Raw genomic sequence first — 15,853 nt, 5'->3', positions numbered from 1 at the left:
ATGTACCATAGTACCATGCAGGGCACAAAGCAGACGCTCAGCAAACGGGAGGCAGTAGTATTATTACGGAATGGGCGCCTTTGCTTCCAGAAGTTTCTCTCTGGACCTGAGTGGCCCCAGGGCCTGGTCTGGCCTCACACTAACAGGGCTGGTCAAGCCTTGTCCTTACCGCTACAATGATTGGGGTGAAGAAGGACCAGCAGAGTTTCCACCAGATGCAGGGCCTGGAGCCAACCATCTCTTGGATGTTGTCATAGAATCGGTTGACACCTGTGACATTTGGAGCAAGAGCAGCAGGGATGAATGAGCTCGAAGCCCCAATCTGCCACTTTCTTGCAGTATGACCACGGGTAAGTCACCTGACCTCTCGGAGCTTCCGCTTCTTTGTCTGTAACAGGGGGCTAATGCTCCCTGGGGTCCTCGCGATCTAAGCATTCAATAACCAAACCCCCCAGCATGTGGATTGTGTGGGAAAGCCAGGCACCTTCACATGAAGATACCCACCAACAAAAGGATATGCTCATAAAGATGTCCCCGCCTCTCTCAATGTCCCTCCCACCCAACAGCTAGCCTAGACATTCCTTCAAGGCTCTGCTGGACAGGGCGTTTTCCCCTGATGATCTGATGCTATAAGCAACCGGGGACAGACTGCAAAGAAGAACCACAAAGCTGGCAGAAAATCACAGGTGTCATGAAGTTCCCAAGACTGACGTTGGGCATTGCCCGAATTCTAAGCAGAGCCACTGACCAGTGAGGAACTGACAGTGTTAGGCCAGTTGGGAGTGAGGCGGGAGATGACAAGGAGGAGGAGGAGGTGAAGAAGGAACAGTGGCTATCAAGGACTAAGAGGGACCCAGGAAAATGGTTCAAAATCGTCTTGCTGTGATAATCAAAGTGCAGGGGAGGATTACTTTGGACTATCACGTAGCAGGGTCTGGAAACTTAGGCCATAAAAAAAAACACACACACACATAAAATCACTGTTTACTCCATTCTTTGTTCTAAGGTAGTGCATACCTTTAATTATAGCCCCATTTTTGTTACATATTTAACTTCAGAACTTTTTTTTGTAGTTTGTTTGTTTGTTTTAAGTAGGCTTCATGCCCATTGTGGAGCCCAACGTGGGGCTTTGAATTCACGACCCTGAGATCAAGACCTGAGCTGAGATCAAGAATCAGACGCCTGACAAACTGAACCACCCAGGAACCCCTGGTTTTACTTTTCTAGATAAAATCTCAAACGCTCTTATCCCAAAATTTATGAAGAAACTTTGGCTCCCATTTCCAACGAATGTATTTAACCCGCCTTTATACTATCTTCTAAGCATAGAATCTCCTGTGCTAACTCTATCAGATTGTTGTAAGGACTAACGACAGTTGACCTTTGAGCAATGTAGCAGCGAGGGGCGCTGATCCCCAACATGCAGCCAAAAATCTGCATATAACTTCTGACTCTCCACAAACGTAACCACCAATAACTTACTACTGAGTAGAAGCCTTACCAATAACAGTTGACTAATACACATTTGGTATGTTCTATGCATTATGTACCGTGTTTTTACAATGAAGTAAGCTAGAGAAAACAAATGTGATTAAGAAAATCTGAAGGAAGAGAAAATACATTTATAGCACCGTACTATACTGAAAAAAGTATCAGAAAAAACACTGCACTATATTTACATGCAGAATAAGCAGACTGTGCCATTCCAACCCGGGTTGTTCAAGGGTCAGTTGTAAACTAATGTATAGAAAGGGCTTGGTATTCAAGTTGTCTTTGTTGAATGATAACTGAAGAAAGGAATGACTGACTGACTGAATGAATGAATGAGGGAGGGTAGGAGGAAGGAGAGTTGACACTCACCATAAAACCAGGAAATGGAGACACATTCGAAGAACACAAGGAAGAGTAGGCTCATACCGCTGGCAGAGTAGTAATCAAACAGTTTGAAGACATAAATGCCTCCCTAAAAGAGGAAAAGCAGTAAGAGGGGGTCCACTTCCGGCCAGTGCCCAGGACACGCAGTTCACAGACCACATGGCCTTTGCAGTCTGGCCAGGTAAGTGTTAGACGATGCTGCAAGGAGAAGGCTTAAGGGAAGATTGAAAGAAGCATCGAGGGCCTAGTGACTATGAGAGGAGGTGATCACTGCCTCCCTGGGAATTGGGAAGAAAATGTCTGGGGAAGAAAAACATCCCATTCCTGGGAATGCTGGAGGACTGAGAGAGGAGCTGGTCATTAGAGCCAGCTCTCCACAAAGTTAAATCAGTTGTGTCTCTTCCCTGCTTAAAACCTCCCATGGATTACACAAGACATAAATATAACACATCAAAAGTTGAGAGATTAAAATACAATACAATACAATACAATACAATACAATACAATACAATACAATATATTGCAATGCAATGCAGTACAATACAAAATACAAATGGCTTTGGCCAGCAAGGTCATGCATAATGTGGTTCTGCACCCCCAACCTCTGTCCCCTCACTCCCTCTGCTCCTCAAATTTACCAAGCCCATGCCCACCTCAGGACCTTAGCACCTGCTATGCTTTATTCCCCCAGCTCGATCTTCCCCTGGCTGTCTCTTCCTTATCATTTGAGTTTCAGTTCAACTGCCACTTCCTCAAAGGGCCCTCTCCTGACTACTCTGTCTGAGGTAGCATCCTTCCCACTCTCACTGGTCATTCCCTGTCCCACTGCTCTTTTTTTTGGGGGGGGGGGGCACTGAACACTCTCTGAAACGATCTAATTTGTATGTCAGTCTTGCCCACCCAAGTGTAAGCCCCAAGAGAGCAGATACTGTGTCTGTCACGTTAACTGTTGAATCTCCAGTGTAATGCTAGGCCCATGGTGAGTGTTTAACAACTATGGAGGAATAAAGGAATAAATGAACAATATTATGGGAATGAGCTATATTTGAATCCAGGGGTAGTTTTGCCGATCATAAAGCAGACCACAGGGCTGAGCTCATGGCTTTAGGGTCATTTATATTTATTGTACAATTCATCAGCTATATGTATGCCTTCTGACTAGACCAGGAAGGCCTTGAATGCAGACAGGAGTGCTCATTAATATCGATAGAAAAAAGCAAAGTGGGAACAAGAAGAAGAGACAGTATTGATGTCAAAGGCTCAACTCCAGCTCGACTCTCCAGTTAATTTTTATGAGTTTTTAAAAACACAGTCCCTGTATCCCTTCCTCCAGGAAGTAGTCCTGGGTGCCCCTGGCTGGGGTAGGGGCTGTATTCTCTAGCTGTGTCTTATCATTTCTAACTCAGTGTGTGTGTTTCCCACCATCCCACCCTAAGGGCCGGGACCCTGTCTGACCCACTGCTGTGTGTACAGGGCTTGGAACAGAGATGGTGCTCAACGAAAAGACGAAGGGTGACACAGTACAAGGCTGGGGTGGAGAGGACCTGGAAGTGGCTGCACCAGAGGCGAGCCACGTGCCCAGTGAGCTCACCTGGGTGATGTTAGAGAGGCCCATCAGGTAGGACACGATGCAGACGGCAGCAATGAAGAGCTCCCTGCGGTTGCGGAGAAGTCTGGGATACTCGTCCACCAGGGCCGTGATAAAGCCCTCCACGGTGCAGAACTTCAAGGGGGTCAAAGGTCAGCCACATGCAGCGGACCCCAGCCCCAACCCACCCAAAGCCTGACTCTCTGGGGCAAGACCCAAGGGGTCCGGCAATGTCGGGATAGCAGGGCTAGGAGGGCCCCAGGATCCCGGCCTGATTCTGCCTCTGCCTCTCTTTGTGACCCTTCCCTCTGGACATCAGTCCAGGGAACTCGCCGGGGTCCTTTCCCTCTGGACATCAGTTTCCCCATCTGGAAAATGGGGAAAGTGGATGAGCTGATCCCTGAAGTCTCATGTGGTGGAACAGGCTAGGGGTCTGAAACTCTTGACCATCTTCCTGGGGGCCTGAGACAATGGCCTCCTCTCCCTGCTTATTCCCAGACCCACAAAGCTGGCTGGGGGCTCTTCAAAGTGCCAGGGAGGCCATCCTCACCTGGCTGTCAATGCCCAGCATCAGCAGCATTGAGAAGAAGAGGACGGCCCAGAGGGGAGAGATGGGCAGCTGGGTCACTGCCTCCGGGTATGCCAGGAATGCCAAGCCAGGGCCTGTGGAGCGAAGGGTAAAAAAGAAAACAAAAAAAAGGTACTGAGCCCCTACAGCATACCCAGCACACTACCCACTTTCTAAGTTTTATTGCATTTCATCTTCAGAGTAACCTTTTGGGTGAGTGTCATCAGCCCCCCCCTTTTCCTAGATGACGATACAGAGTGCGTGTGGGCAGGGGAGGGAGTAGGGTTATGTCTGGAGGCCAGGGTGCCAGTGAGATGAAATGAGGGACTTTGGTGGCTTGACCAGCAGTGGGGACAGTGCGGGTGCAGAGAGATGACCCAATGGAGAGATAGTGAGGAGGTGGAAAGGGCAGGTCCTGGTATTGGCTGGTTTGTGGAGTGAAGGTGAAGGAAGGGTCTAGAATGATGCTGGGGCTGTCCTGGCTCCTGGACGGTGGTACCTTTGGGGAGCACAGGGAAGGAGAAGGCTTAAAGAGATCAATATTGCGTTTGAGCATCTGGGTAGGGGGTAGTCAAGAGATCAGGGGAAACCTTACAAGGAGAAGGAAAGAAACTGTATCCTCCCTGGGTCTGGCTCAGGAAAGGGGGGTGGCGGCTAGGGAGTCCCAGAGAAATGAGCTGGCCATTGGAGGGAAGATGACATCAGTGGAGAAAGTTCCTTTCCACATGACCGGCCCAGTTCTCCATGATGGAGAAGATGCCTCCCTGAGCCTCAGGGCCTCTGCTGTGTACACAGTGGGGCCCTCATCTCACTGCTTTCTTGGGTGAGTAGGGAGGTGAGGGTTGCCTGGGGTTCTCCTGGGACCCTGCACCACTGATGACTGTGTGGTGAACAGAGTGGGTACAGCCTGCTTGATGAGGACATGTTTGGCAGTGGGACAAAAGCAAAGATTCAGGCACTTTGTGTCAGGGTGGTGAGCATGTCTGAGTTGGAACAAGGTTTATATCCCAGGGGGCAAGAAAGAGTCTGTCTCCTCCCTGCAAAAGGCAGCATTGTGCTTGGAAGAGCCAGTATGGTCACGGGAGTAAGAGCCCAGGCTTCTTGATCGGCTAGGTCAATGCTCAATTCCAATTCCACCACTTTTCTAGCTTGGAGAACGTGATCCATGAGCCTCAGTTTCCTCACCTGGTAAATGGGATAACAAAAGCGTCCGCTCCATCGTGCTGGAAAGTTTCAGAGATGCTTTCCAACTAAAATGCTCCGTGCCCTGCCTGGCACATAGTGATGCTCAATGCCAGGGAGCCCACACACCACACTCATCCCTGTCTCCAGGCCTGTGTACTGGCTCTTCCCTCTGCCCGCAGGCTTGTCCCCAGGCTGCTGCTGGTGATGTTGACGATGGCCACAGATGCCGCGCGTTATCCCCTCCCACCCCAGGAGCCCGTGCCCTCCAATGTGCGGCCCGAACCTGAGGCCGCCACGTCAGCAATGGACCTCTTGGTGACATGGGCCATGAAGCCCACGATGGAAAAGATGACAAATCCTGCGAACATGCTGGTGCACGAATTGATACAGCAGACAATGATGGAGTCCCTGCAGAGAGGAAAGGGCGGAGTCAGTGAGGATGGGGCTGGTCAGGAGGCGATCTAGGAGCAGTGGTTAGGAGGGGTGAGGGATGAGGGGCAGGGGCAGAAAAGGATGCCTGGGAGAAGGGCCACAGGGCAGGTGCCCCCACCCCATCCCAGGGAAGGGGTGGAAGAGGAAGGAGTGGCCACAAAGGAATAGGCTTAGAGAGGAGTGGAGCTGAAAGTAGAGAAAGGCCAGGGGGCGTGGTCTGTACGGGGGCGTGGTCACGTGCAGGCTTGACCTTAGAGAGGCGGGGCCGGAAAGGAAGGGGCTCTTGGGCTCCCGCACCTGTAGACATTGTTGTGGAACGAGTTATAGCTCCCGAGAGCGATCAGGGATCCCAGGCCCAGTCCATAGGAGAAGAAGATCTGGGTTGCCGCATCCAGCCACACCTGTAAGTGGATGATCAAGAACTAGTCAAAATTATAATCATTGCCACAGTGCCCCATGGCCTTTTACACGTGGTAACCAGCTCTACCTGGCAACCATCTTGGTTTCCATGAGGGATAGAGAGGTACAGGAACTTTTCCTAAAGCTGGTAAACGGTGGCTCAGGACTCAGGTGGGCCCTTCACCCGGCCAGAGGGGCGGGGTCCCAGGGAAGGCACTCACCTCAGAGTCGGACAGCTTGCGGAAGTTGGGCGTGATGTAGAAGAGGATGCCCTCCTTGGCCCCGGGCAGCGTAACTCCACGGAAGAACAGGATGATCAGCATGATGTATGGATAGGTGGCGGAGAAGTAAACCACCTGGGAGAAGAGTTGGCAACAAGGTCGTCACCCCCACTCCAGCGCGCCCATTCTTCCCCTCCCCCCACTTCACCTACATCAGTATCTCCTGTGGCCCTGGGCTTACTTCCAGTTCATCTTCCTCCAGGAAGCCTTCCTGGATTCCTAACTGGCTGTGTTTACCCACTTTTCTGAAGCCTCTCCTTGGAGTATGAACCAACCAGCTCAGCACCTGGAGTTTCCTTCCCTCAACCTCTCCTTTATTTTTTGACTTTTGTCTAAATTGTTCAAGTACAATATGGTGTCAGGAAAATTTTACACACACACACACACACACACACACACACACACACACACACACAAAGTTCCCTTCAACAGCTCCTAGAATTTAAGTTACATGAAGGAGAGGGCTCGTCTTGTTCAGTTCTGTTTTCCCAGTGCCTAGAACGGCCCATGGTATATAAGAGACACTCAATAAATGCCTAGTACATAAAAGCATGGGGGTGAACATTTTAATGTTCCTTTTTGAGAATTTGCTTTGCATATATGATCACATTTTCTTACAAAGTGATGCTCAAATTATGTACTTGCATCTTCATTTAACATGTTTAAAATTCAAAAACACAGTACATACAACTTTATTTGTTTACTAAAAATTGTTTTATTGTCTCTTAAAAATGTGATATTTAATTATGCAAAATAGTCCCTCAGAAGGCTCTACCATCCTTTTTAAAGTTTCCCCTACTGTTATCCATTTATGTGAATTTCACTAACTTTTTTATGCATTTTATATGAATGTCACTAATACAACATTGGACACCCCTATATATAAAACTCTGTCCAGAAAATTATTATACCACTCTTGGGAAAATTTTGTAGAAGTAGAATTAATGACTAAAAAGGGATAAATTTCTCAATGGCTTGTGATCCATATTGCTCAATTACCTTCCAGAAACCGAACTTTGTCCAGCATTTCAGAGTGCACCTTCCCCACAAAGGTGCCAGCACTGAGTATAATCATTAAAAAGTACGTGGGGTGTTTTTTTTTTGCCAAATTGATAATCAAAAGACTGATGTCATTGTCTGAGATTACACTTCTTTGTCCACTGTTGTGAAAGAGCAGTTTTCAAATTCAATAACCCTTGTATTTCATAGTTTCATTTCCCTCAATGGATCTGAGATTCTTCAGGGTTAGCAAAGGCAGCCATAATCCACTAGAAACACCACTGTACTCGGAATTAGGAAAAAGGAATTTGAAACACCTGCAGCACCTATAAGCTGTGTGACGTTGGATCAATTTCTCATCCTCTCTGAACCATGCACTTTCTTGTCTGGAAAATGGATACAATCAACCTGCCTACTCAGGACATACAACATGCTTAATATATATTGCCTAGGTCTTACACTTTAATCTGTCTTCCATGTTCAGAATGGAGTCAGGTATACACTAGGTGCTTAATAAGTGTTTACTGTTGGATTGGATGACTCACTCAAAAGATAACTGATATCATGTGATTGTCTACATAGTATATGGTATATGGTGGCTAGGCATATGCTACATATTCTGCATAGATTATTCTCCTCAGTCTTTATGACAACCCTGTAAGGTACTATTATTGTATCCACTTAACAGATGAGGAGACTGAGGCACAGAGAGGTGAAATAGATTGCCCGAGCACACACAGCTAGGAATCAGGGGCCTGAGATTCAAGCTGAGCTCTATTTCTTCCAGTGCCTTTAGCCCCTACATTCTTCTGTTTCTTAAAATCGGGATGGGAGACACCTGTGCCCTCCTCCTGACTGCCTAGTCTAAGGACACATTCGAGAGGTTTTGACACTGGATTTGGAACTGAGAACCTGGTAGGTCCAAAGGTCCCACCAGACTGGAATTGGTGAGTTTTTCATCACCCGCACTCATGCCCAAGCATGTTTGTTAAGGTTCTGTTTTGCTTACATCAGCTTAGGTAGTCTGGACCTCCCTGCTCTTGCCTGATTCAGTTCAAATCCCTTCTCTCCCTTACTTGCTATAAGAACTCAGACAGGTCTCTAAGTTCCCTTCAGGCTAGGGCCAGTGACAGGCTGAGCCATCTTCTGACCCTGGACTCCTGGGGTGGGGCTTTAAGGGGAAAGGAATGGGAGTGAGGCCAGTCCCCTTACCCCTAACTTGATTGGCGAGCTCCCCAGATGTCCCCAGGATGGACCTCCCCGCCCCTCCAAGCTTGACCTGCTCTGCCCTTGCCAATAATAAAAACAAAACAAGTACAATTCCTCTTGCTAGCTGCTGAGAGCTTTACAAAATCATCACCCCATTTGATTTTCATGACAAACCAACAGATGAGCCCCATTTTTTAAAGAAGGAAATGGAGTTTCAGAGCAGTGACCTGTCTAAGGTCACCTAGCCAGGTAAACAGGGAAGTTGGGATCTAAACTCAGGACTGTTCCAGAACAGGGCCTGAGTATTTAACCATTCATTGATCCATTTCTGATGCTCCTCAAAGGCTGGGATGTGGAATATTCATCTCTGGATCACCCTACAAGGCCTGGCTCAGTGGAGATGTGCGGGGACAGTTTGTTCAATGGTCCTTGAGCAAAGTTTACCACATGTTTTGTCATGGCTCTGTGTAACTGTCTGACTTGCATTGTGGTATGTAAGTCAGAGCTGCCCAGAAGGTAGGTAGTGTTATTATTCCCATTTTACAGGAAAGGAAACCAAGGCAGAGGGAGATGAAGAGAACTGCTTCACTCCAGGTTCGACGGGATTCCTCGAGGTGCAGACTCCTTGCCCAGAGCAGAAATCCCCTTGTAGATCTGTCCCCTTCTGGTCCCCACTGTGCACAGGCCTTACCTTTCCAGTCCAGCCAACACCCTTCCAGATACAGAAATACACAAGGATCCAGGCGATGGCCAGGGTGATGGCCAGAGGCCAGCGGATCTGACCTGGCTTATCTAGCCCGTCTGTCATCTGATGCATATTCCGCCTGGTGGAACAGTGGAGAGAACAGAAAGTCACGTGGGAGCTGGAGTGACCTGGGGGTACCCAGGGACTGAACACAGATGACATCCTCCACTGGGACTGTGCTGACATCTGTGGTCACTGAGATCCAGGAGCTGGCTGGAGACCGTGGGGTCCATTATACTAATCGGCAGAGAGTGTGCTATTTGCTCAAGGGACCTGCCGGAACCTTAGTCTGGCCACCCTTATTGCTCACCTGTTTGGCTGCAGTGCCCTCCTAGCTAGACCCTCACCTTCATTTTTGCTCTGTCCCCACTCCCTTCTAGCCCCAGAGGCCCTTCTAAGTGGTACGTCTGATCGTATCACTCGCCTGCTTAAAACCCTACAGTGAATAGCTCTTTACTTCCTCAGCATGAAGCCCAGCCTCCCCAGGCTGACCTTGCAAGGCCCTTCTGGGCTGGCCCTACTTTTCTCTCCAGTCTCAGCCCCCCCTGAAGCCCCTCAAATGCTCATCAGCCTGGACGACTCCCATCCCCTCACCTGTGCCTGGCTTGCGCTCACCTGCCTCCAAGCCTTCATGCATTCTCTTCCTCCTGCTGACACCTGTCCTTCCTATGTGGTTTTCATCCTTAGATGTCACTCCTCACCTGGGCTGGTCCAGGTACCAACTTGGGGCACCTCTAGCCTCCCGTGCATCCCCCCACTCTTAGCCTTGCTCATCTGGTGTTACGACTGCCTGTTTGCTTATGTTTGCCATGCCTCTAACCACACTGCACACAGTGAGCACTCAAGAAATGTTTACTGAATAAATGGCTAAATGCAGTCCGGAATGGGTGTGAGAGACTTGTATGTGGCAGATGCTGGAAAGAAGCAGAAGCCAAAGAATCTAATTTTATTTGTAAGGAGACCAACCTAGCCAAGGACATTTCTGCACAAAGACTAGCATCACGTGTTCTGACACCTCCTGAGAACAGTTCCTCCTGGCAGCTTATCTAAGGTGCTGTGGAACCTTCCAGAGTGCTCCCAGACCCTTTCAAGCTACGCAACAAAAATGTCTCCTTCATGCCAAAGAGATTTGGATCCCAAGGCCCCTTTTAGTAAAATCAATATCCCAACACACAATCTATGATGTGCTCTCCTGAAGATACAATCAGCACGGCCTTCAGTATGTACAGTGTGTGTGTGTGTGTGTGTGTGTGTGTGTGTGTGTGTGTATGCATGTGTGTGTGTGTGCATGTGTGCCTTTAGTCCAAACAACTCTGGGATTCTAAGTAGACTGGACTGGTTTTCAGGATGAGCTGGGATTTTGTTGGCCTCTCCTGGCAATTCTCCTTGTCCTGTGCTGGTTACTCCCTCCCGGGGGCTCACTCTTCACCTTTGTCCATTCTGTTCTGTGCCCCAGGAGGCTGGCTGCTATGCCTATATAGCTGGCTCCCTTGTCCTCTGGCTTCTAGCTAGGTTTGACCAATGGCAGGAGCCACTGGTCAGGAGGAGAGAGAAGGCAGGAATTCATTCTCTGTACTGAAGCAATTCATTCTCCCTAGTTTGTAACTAGTGGCCCTTTCCATGGCCCAGCTCTCTAGGAGGAAGAGACTTCACTCTCCCTCGCTTCCCCCTCGGCCCTGCGCACATCATCAGCTCCCATCACCCTTTTGAGGGTGCCTCTGTCTCCTGCTGGCCCTGGCTGATAGGCACCCCCACCACTGATGGCCCCACACTTACTCCCAGAACTCTACCACGGCGCTGGTCATGTTGGTGGTGTTGACGACGCTGTAGTTGGAGAAGCAACGGTCTGTGTTCCAGGGGTTGTCACACTGTTTCCACGGCAGTGTCTGCAAAGGCACAGGGGCACGGACAAACACAATTGAGCCCCCAGGGGATGGCAACAGTGGTCCCAGCGCACCTCGTCCATCCTCACAGTCCCCCGAGCCTCCTCATAGCCATCCATTACCTCGCCTCCCCTCTCCAACAGCTCTCAGGTGCAGGTCATGTTGAGATCCCCATTTTAGAGATCAGAGAGGGGCAGCAACTTGTTCGAGATCGCACAGCTCCTAAATGTCAGAGCTGAAACTTGAACCTTGATCATATCCCTCTGAAAACCAGCTTTCTGAGCGGCACCACAATATCTTGTGTGTTCATCTGGGGGCCGCTTCCTAGCTATGTGACCTTGAGTAAGAGATCTTGCCTGTTTGACCCTCTGCACACTGATGTTAACAGTGAACACTTTACGGTACTTGTTCTTTGTGAGGTACAATCCTAAGCCTTTTGCACATATTCACTCCTTAATCCTCACAACAACTCTATGAGGCAGGTTTCCTTTCTACCTTCATTGTATAAATGAGCACTGTGGCTCAGAGAGGTTAAGTTTCTTTCTCGAAGTTGCACAGCTGGTATATCCTGGGATCAGGATTGGAACCAAGGAAGTCTGGGTCCATATGAAATGAGCTAACAAAAGCCACCTTAAGGAGGGTGTCAAGAGGAGTAGATGTTAGCCCCCATGAAGCACCTGGCTCAGTGGCTGGCCCAGAGCAGCTGTTGGTTCATGGTGCTACAACTTGCAGGGAGACAGGGACCACTGAACACAAACCACACCCTCCACCCAAGGAATAGCACTGTGAACAGAAAGGTAGTCCCAGTAGACAGAGAGCAGGCTCTGGGTCTGGCTCCTTCTGGAGGGGGTGGTGCAAGGGTCCACTCACTGTGGTGAAGGAATTGTACAGGTAGTAGATGGCCCAGGAGATGATCACGATGTAGTAGATGTTCAGCCAGAATGACAACACAGCGGCGGCAAGGCCCACACCTGGGAGTGGACACGGCAGCATGACATTTCATAGAATAATTACATGGGGCGCCTGGGTGGCTCAGTCGGTTGAGCGTCCGACTTCGGCTCAGGTCATGATCTCACGGTCTGTGAGTTTAAACCCTGCATCAGGTTCTGTGCTGCCGGCTCAGAGCCTGGGGCCTGCTTCGGACTCTGTGTCTCCCTCTCTCTGCCCCTAACCCACTTGCATTCTGTCTCTGTCTCTCTCAAAAATAAATAAACATTAAAAAAAATTATAACACTCCAGTGAGTGCCATTCTTATCATTTTCCATGATGCCCACCAGCTCACTGGCCCTTGGAGACAGGTGTTATTGAGGTACTGAGGCTAAGAGAGAGGCAGGAACTTAGGTAAGGTCATACACATCTGGCAAGTGGGGACTTGGGTCTGCAGCCCAGCACTGGCTGGTTGCAGGTGGGGCAGGAGTCTGAGCTTGCCAGACAAGAATGCTTCTCCACATATCTATCTGAGTGTCAGGCACTGAGTAAGGAAGCAAAGAAAATTGCACCAGCCCTGGCTAGGGAAGTAAGTTCACAGGACAGCAGGCTGGTGTGTGTGTGTGGGGAGGGCCTCTGCACTGGGCACTCCTGTCCACCTCCCTCACCCCAGATTATAGTCAATGCCACCATCTATCACCTGGCTCCTTGTGAGGGCTCCACTCTGCTCAGAAGCGAACCGAGCAGGTCCCCTCTCCAGTGGGGATGGAAGTGCCAGGAAGGGCCTGGTTTCACCATAGTTCTGTGGGCAGGGGCACCAGCACATGGCCCCCCACTCTGCAGACTTACCCTTGAACATGGGGGCCAGCTTCCACACCCCCAGGCCCCCGATGGATGTGTACTGGCCCAGGGAGCACTCCAGCAGGAAGAGAGGGACCCCCGCAAAGATAAGAGTCAGGAAGTAGGGGATCAGGAAGGCCCCTGTGGGGTTGAGAAGAGAGACGCTCATGACCCCAAGGCTTTGGAGAAGCCCCGGTCAGAGGGAGCATCACGGCAGGGCGTTTTCGGGTCCCGGCCATGATATCCTTACCCTCTGCCTCAAAAGCAGCACCCACAGCCAAACTGAGGTCCAAGGATGTCCTTTGCTCAAACTATGTCCCCCGTTCTTTGCAAAATGAAGAGGTGAACTTTTTGGTGGTGTTAGCAAAGGACACTTGTCCTTTTGGGAATCTTTTGGTTAAGGGACAAGAAACAGGAAATGGGGCCTGGTACTCCCTTTGGAGTCTTTAGGGGACCCCTTCCCCTGAGTTTGCCCCAGAAAACGCCCAAGTGTGACACTCTCCAAGGGGTCCAGGCCCGGCTGGGAGGTTGCCAGGCCAGCACCTACCACCTCCGTTTTTGCCGCAGAGATAGGGGAATCTCCAGACGTTGCCCAGGCCGATGGCATAGCCCACACAGGACATGAGGAAGTCGAAGCGGCCCTTCCACGTGTCCCGGTCTGGAAGGTCCGCTGCCTTCTTCTGCACCTTGACCACCAGAGTTTTGGGCTTGTCATTGGCCACAGGGGCCTCGCTGACCTCCGTGGAGATCTGCCCGTCGGCCACCTTGCTGCCATTGGTCGCCATGTCTCGGAGTTTGGACACAGAGGTCCTGGCAGATGGACGTGCGATGTCGGCCCCGGTCCACGCGGACAGCAGTTTTGCGGCTCAAGGTCACCCTGGGAGAAGAGAGAGGTGGGGTGATAGGCACAGAAGGGTGGCAAGATCCTGGAGTTGCCCCAAAATTACAAAAATAAAATAACCCCAAACAACCTAGGAGCTGGAGAAGGCTCTCTCATAAGCCCTCTTTCTCCGAGAGGAAGGGCAGTACCCTTTGTTTCTAGACTTGTGTGTGGGGATGTGGTGTCTTCATAGCTCCTGAGCTAACGTCAAACCTGCATCTGTCAAACCGAGGAGACCAAATATTCAGACAGAAATATTAAGTGTTCCTCATCTTTGCCTCGTGGGGTACAACTAGATTTCTCATTCCCGGAGGTCATAGTAACCATGACCAATGTGAGCAATGGTGGGGCTTAACCGTGGGCTGGAACAGGGAGGTGACCCAGCTACAGATGGTGAGTGAAGGCGGTACACCCCTTGTGCACCCCAGTGTTTATAGTAGTACCATCAACAATAGCCAAAGTATGGAAAGAGCCCAAATGTCCATCTACGGATAAATGGATAAAGAAGATAAGTGAATAAATAAAGAACACACACAATGGAGTATTACTCGGCAATCAAAAAGAATGAAATCTTGCCATTTGCAACTACGTGGATGGAACTGGAGAGTATTATGCTAAGTGAAATTAGTCAGAGAAAGACAAATACCCTATGACTTCACTCATATGAGGACTTTATGATACAAAACAGATGAACATAAGAGAAGGGAAGCAAAAATAATATAAAAACAGGGAGGGGGACAAAAACATAAGAGACTCTTAAATACACAGAACAAACTGAGGGTTACTGGAGGGGTTGTGGGAGGGGGCAGGGGCTAAATGGGTAAGGGGCATTAAGGAATCTACTCCTGAAATCATTGTTGCACTATATGCTAACTAACTTGGATGTAAGTTAAAAAATAAATTTAAAAATATATTTAAAAATTGAGTTATGATAATAGTATGTCCCTCATTGGGCGGTTGTTCTTTGCTTATTCAATGAGGACCCTGCGCCTGGCAAATGGTGGGGACTTGTTACTATTTTCTCAGCAACCCCAAGCCTGGCCACGCTTCCAAGTTCTTTGCAAAACTCTGTAACGATGCAGATTCCCAGGTCACGTGCCAGATGTCCCACATCAGAATCTCAAGGAGATGCATCCTGAATCCATACATTTAACAAATTCTGCAAAAGGAGCTTCTTATGCTGGGAGCCAGTCCCAGCCATCAGTTGAAGAAGGACCACTAGTTTACATGACCTCTCTGACCCAAGATATATCCCACCTACACCCTGCACTCTCCTTACCTCTTTAGTTCCAGAGGCAGCGTGGGGTAGAGGACGGTGTATGACGTTGGGCTCGGTCCCGTCCTGGATTCAAATCTCCAGTCTGCCTTTTACAAGCTGAGTGACCCTAAGCACTGTTTTTTATTGCTCTAGCCTCAGTTTCTTCATCTATATAATGGGAGTAATCTTATCTAGCCTGTAGAAGGGTGGCAAAACTAAGCTTTAATAGCTGTAAGAGTACTTTTCACCTGACTGGTTTACAGAGAGAACTCCACAAATGGTTGTAATGATTTTGGTTACAGATGTTACCTGATGATTTTCAGTGGTGCGTCAGCTCCAGAGCAGTGCCCTCTGCAGCCCCTGGGTGGGATCCTGAAAAGCAGACATGAGGAGGGACCCTGGTGAGCTGGCAGGCAATGGCTAATGGGCAGCCCTGGGGGGAGAGCGGCAGGGGTGTGGGAAGCCTCTCTCTGAGCGCCCCCGCCGGGTGACCACGTGAGTCCATGCAGTGTGGTGCTGGCCACGGGGCACTGGGAACATGCTGGAAGGGGCCTGCTGCCCTCTCAGGACCTTGCCTTGAGGGCAAGGCAAGGATGTCACTCCATCATTTTATGAGAAGGAAAAGAGAAGGCGACAGAGAGGACGCAGCTCCTCAGGGCCCAACTGGGAGCCAGCGAACCCAGCTGAGATTTTTCTCCATCCTCCAACCAAATATGCAGAAATGTTGTAAAAGACCACCTTAAGAACACGAGAGACGGTACCTTGTTTTATGGAGTGAAAAAAG

At 49.6% G+C, this 15,853-nt stretch overlaps 1 protein-coding gene across 1 annotated transcript in view; it reads right to left on the bottom strand.

The window, feature by feature from the left end:
* Nucleotides 1-15,853, bottom strand: part of SLC6A1 (solute carrier family 6 member 1) — a 42,498-nt gene that overhangs the window by 4,370 nt on the left and 22,275 nt on the right. Inside the window, exons 2-14 of the mRNA XM_030307408.1 lie at nt 15,379-15,441; nt 13,479-13,808; nt 12,941-13,072; nt 12,035-12,135; nt 11,058-11,167; nt 9,228-9,360; nt 6,269-6,403; nt 5,946-6,049; nt 5,500-5,624; nt 4,014-4,126; nt 3,467-3,598; nt 1,861-1,963; nt 170-270 (exon numbers count right to left, since the gene is read on the bottom strand). Coding sequence (XP_030163268.1) covers nt 170-270; nt 1,861-1,963; nt 3,467-3,598; nt 4,014-4,126; nt 5,500-5,624; nt 5,946-6,049; nt 6,269-6,403; nt 9,228-9,360; nt 11,058-11,167; nt 12,035-12,135; nt 12,941-13,072; nt 13,479-13,716 — 1,527 coding nt within the window. The 5' untranslated portion in view covers nt 13,717-13,808; nt 15,379-15,441. The remainder of the gene's footprint in view (nt 1-169; nt 271-1,860; nt 1,964-3,466; nt 3,599-4,013; nt 4,127-5,499; nt 5,625-5,945; nt 6,050-6,268; nt 6,404-9,227; nt 9,361-11,057; nt 11,168-12,034; nt 12,136-12,940; nt 13,073-13,478; nt 13,809-15,378; nt 15,442-15,853) is intronic.

The sequence above is a fragment of the Lynx canadensis genome, chromosome A2 (genome assembly GCF_007474595.2).
Source record: "Lynx canadensis isolate LIC74 chromosome A2, mLynCan4.pri.v2, whole genome shotgun sequence".
Classification (NCBI taxonomy): Eukaryota; Metazoa; Chordata; class Mammalia; order Carnivora; family Felidae; genus Lynx; species Lynx canadensis.
Note: the sequence above shows the minus strand (reverse complement) of the source record. Positions and strands in the feature narration are given on the sequence as shown.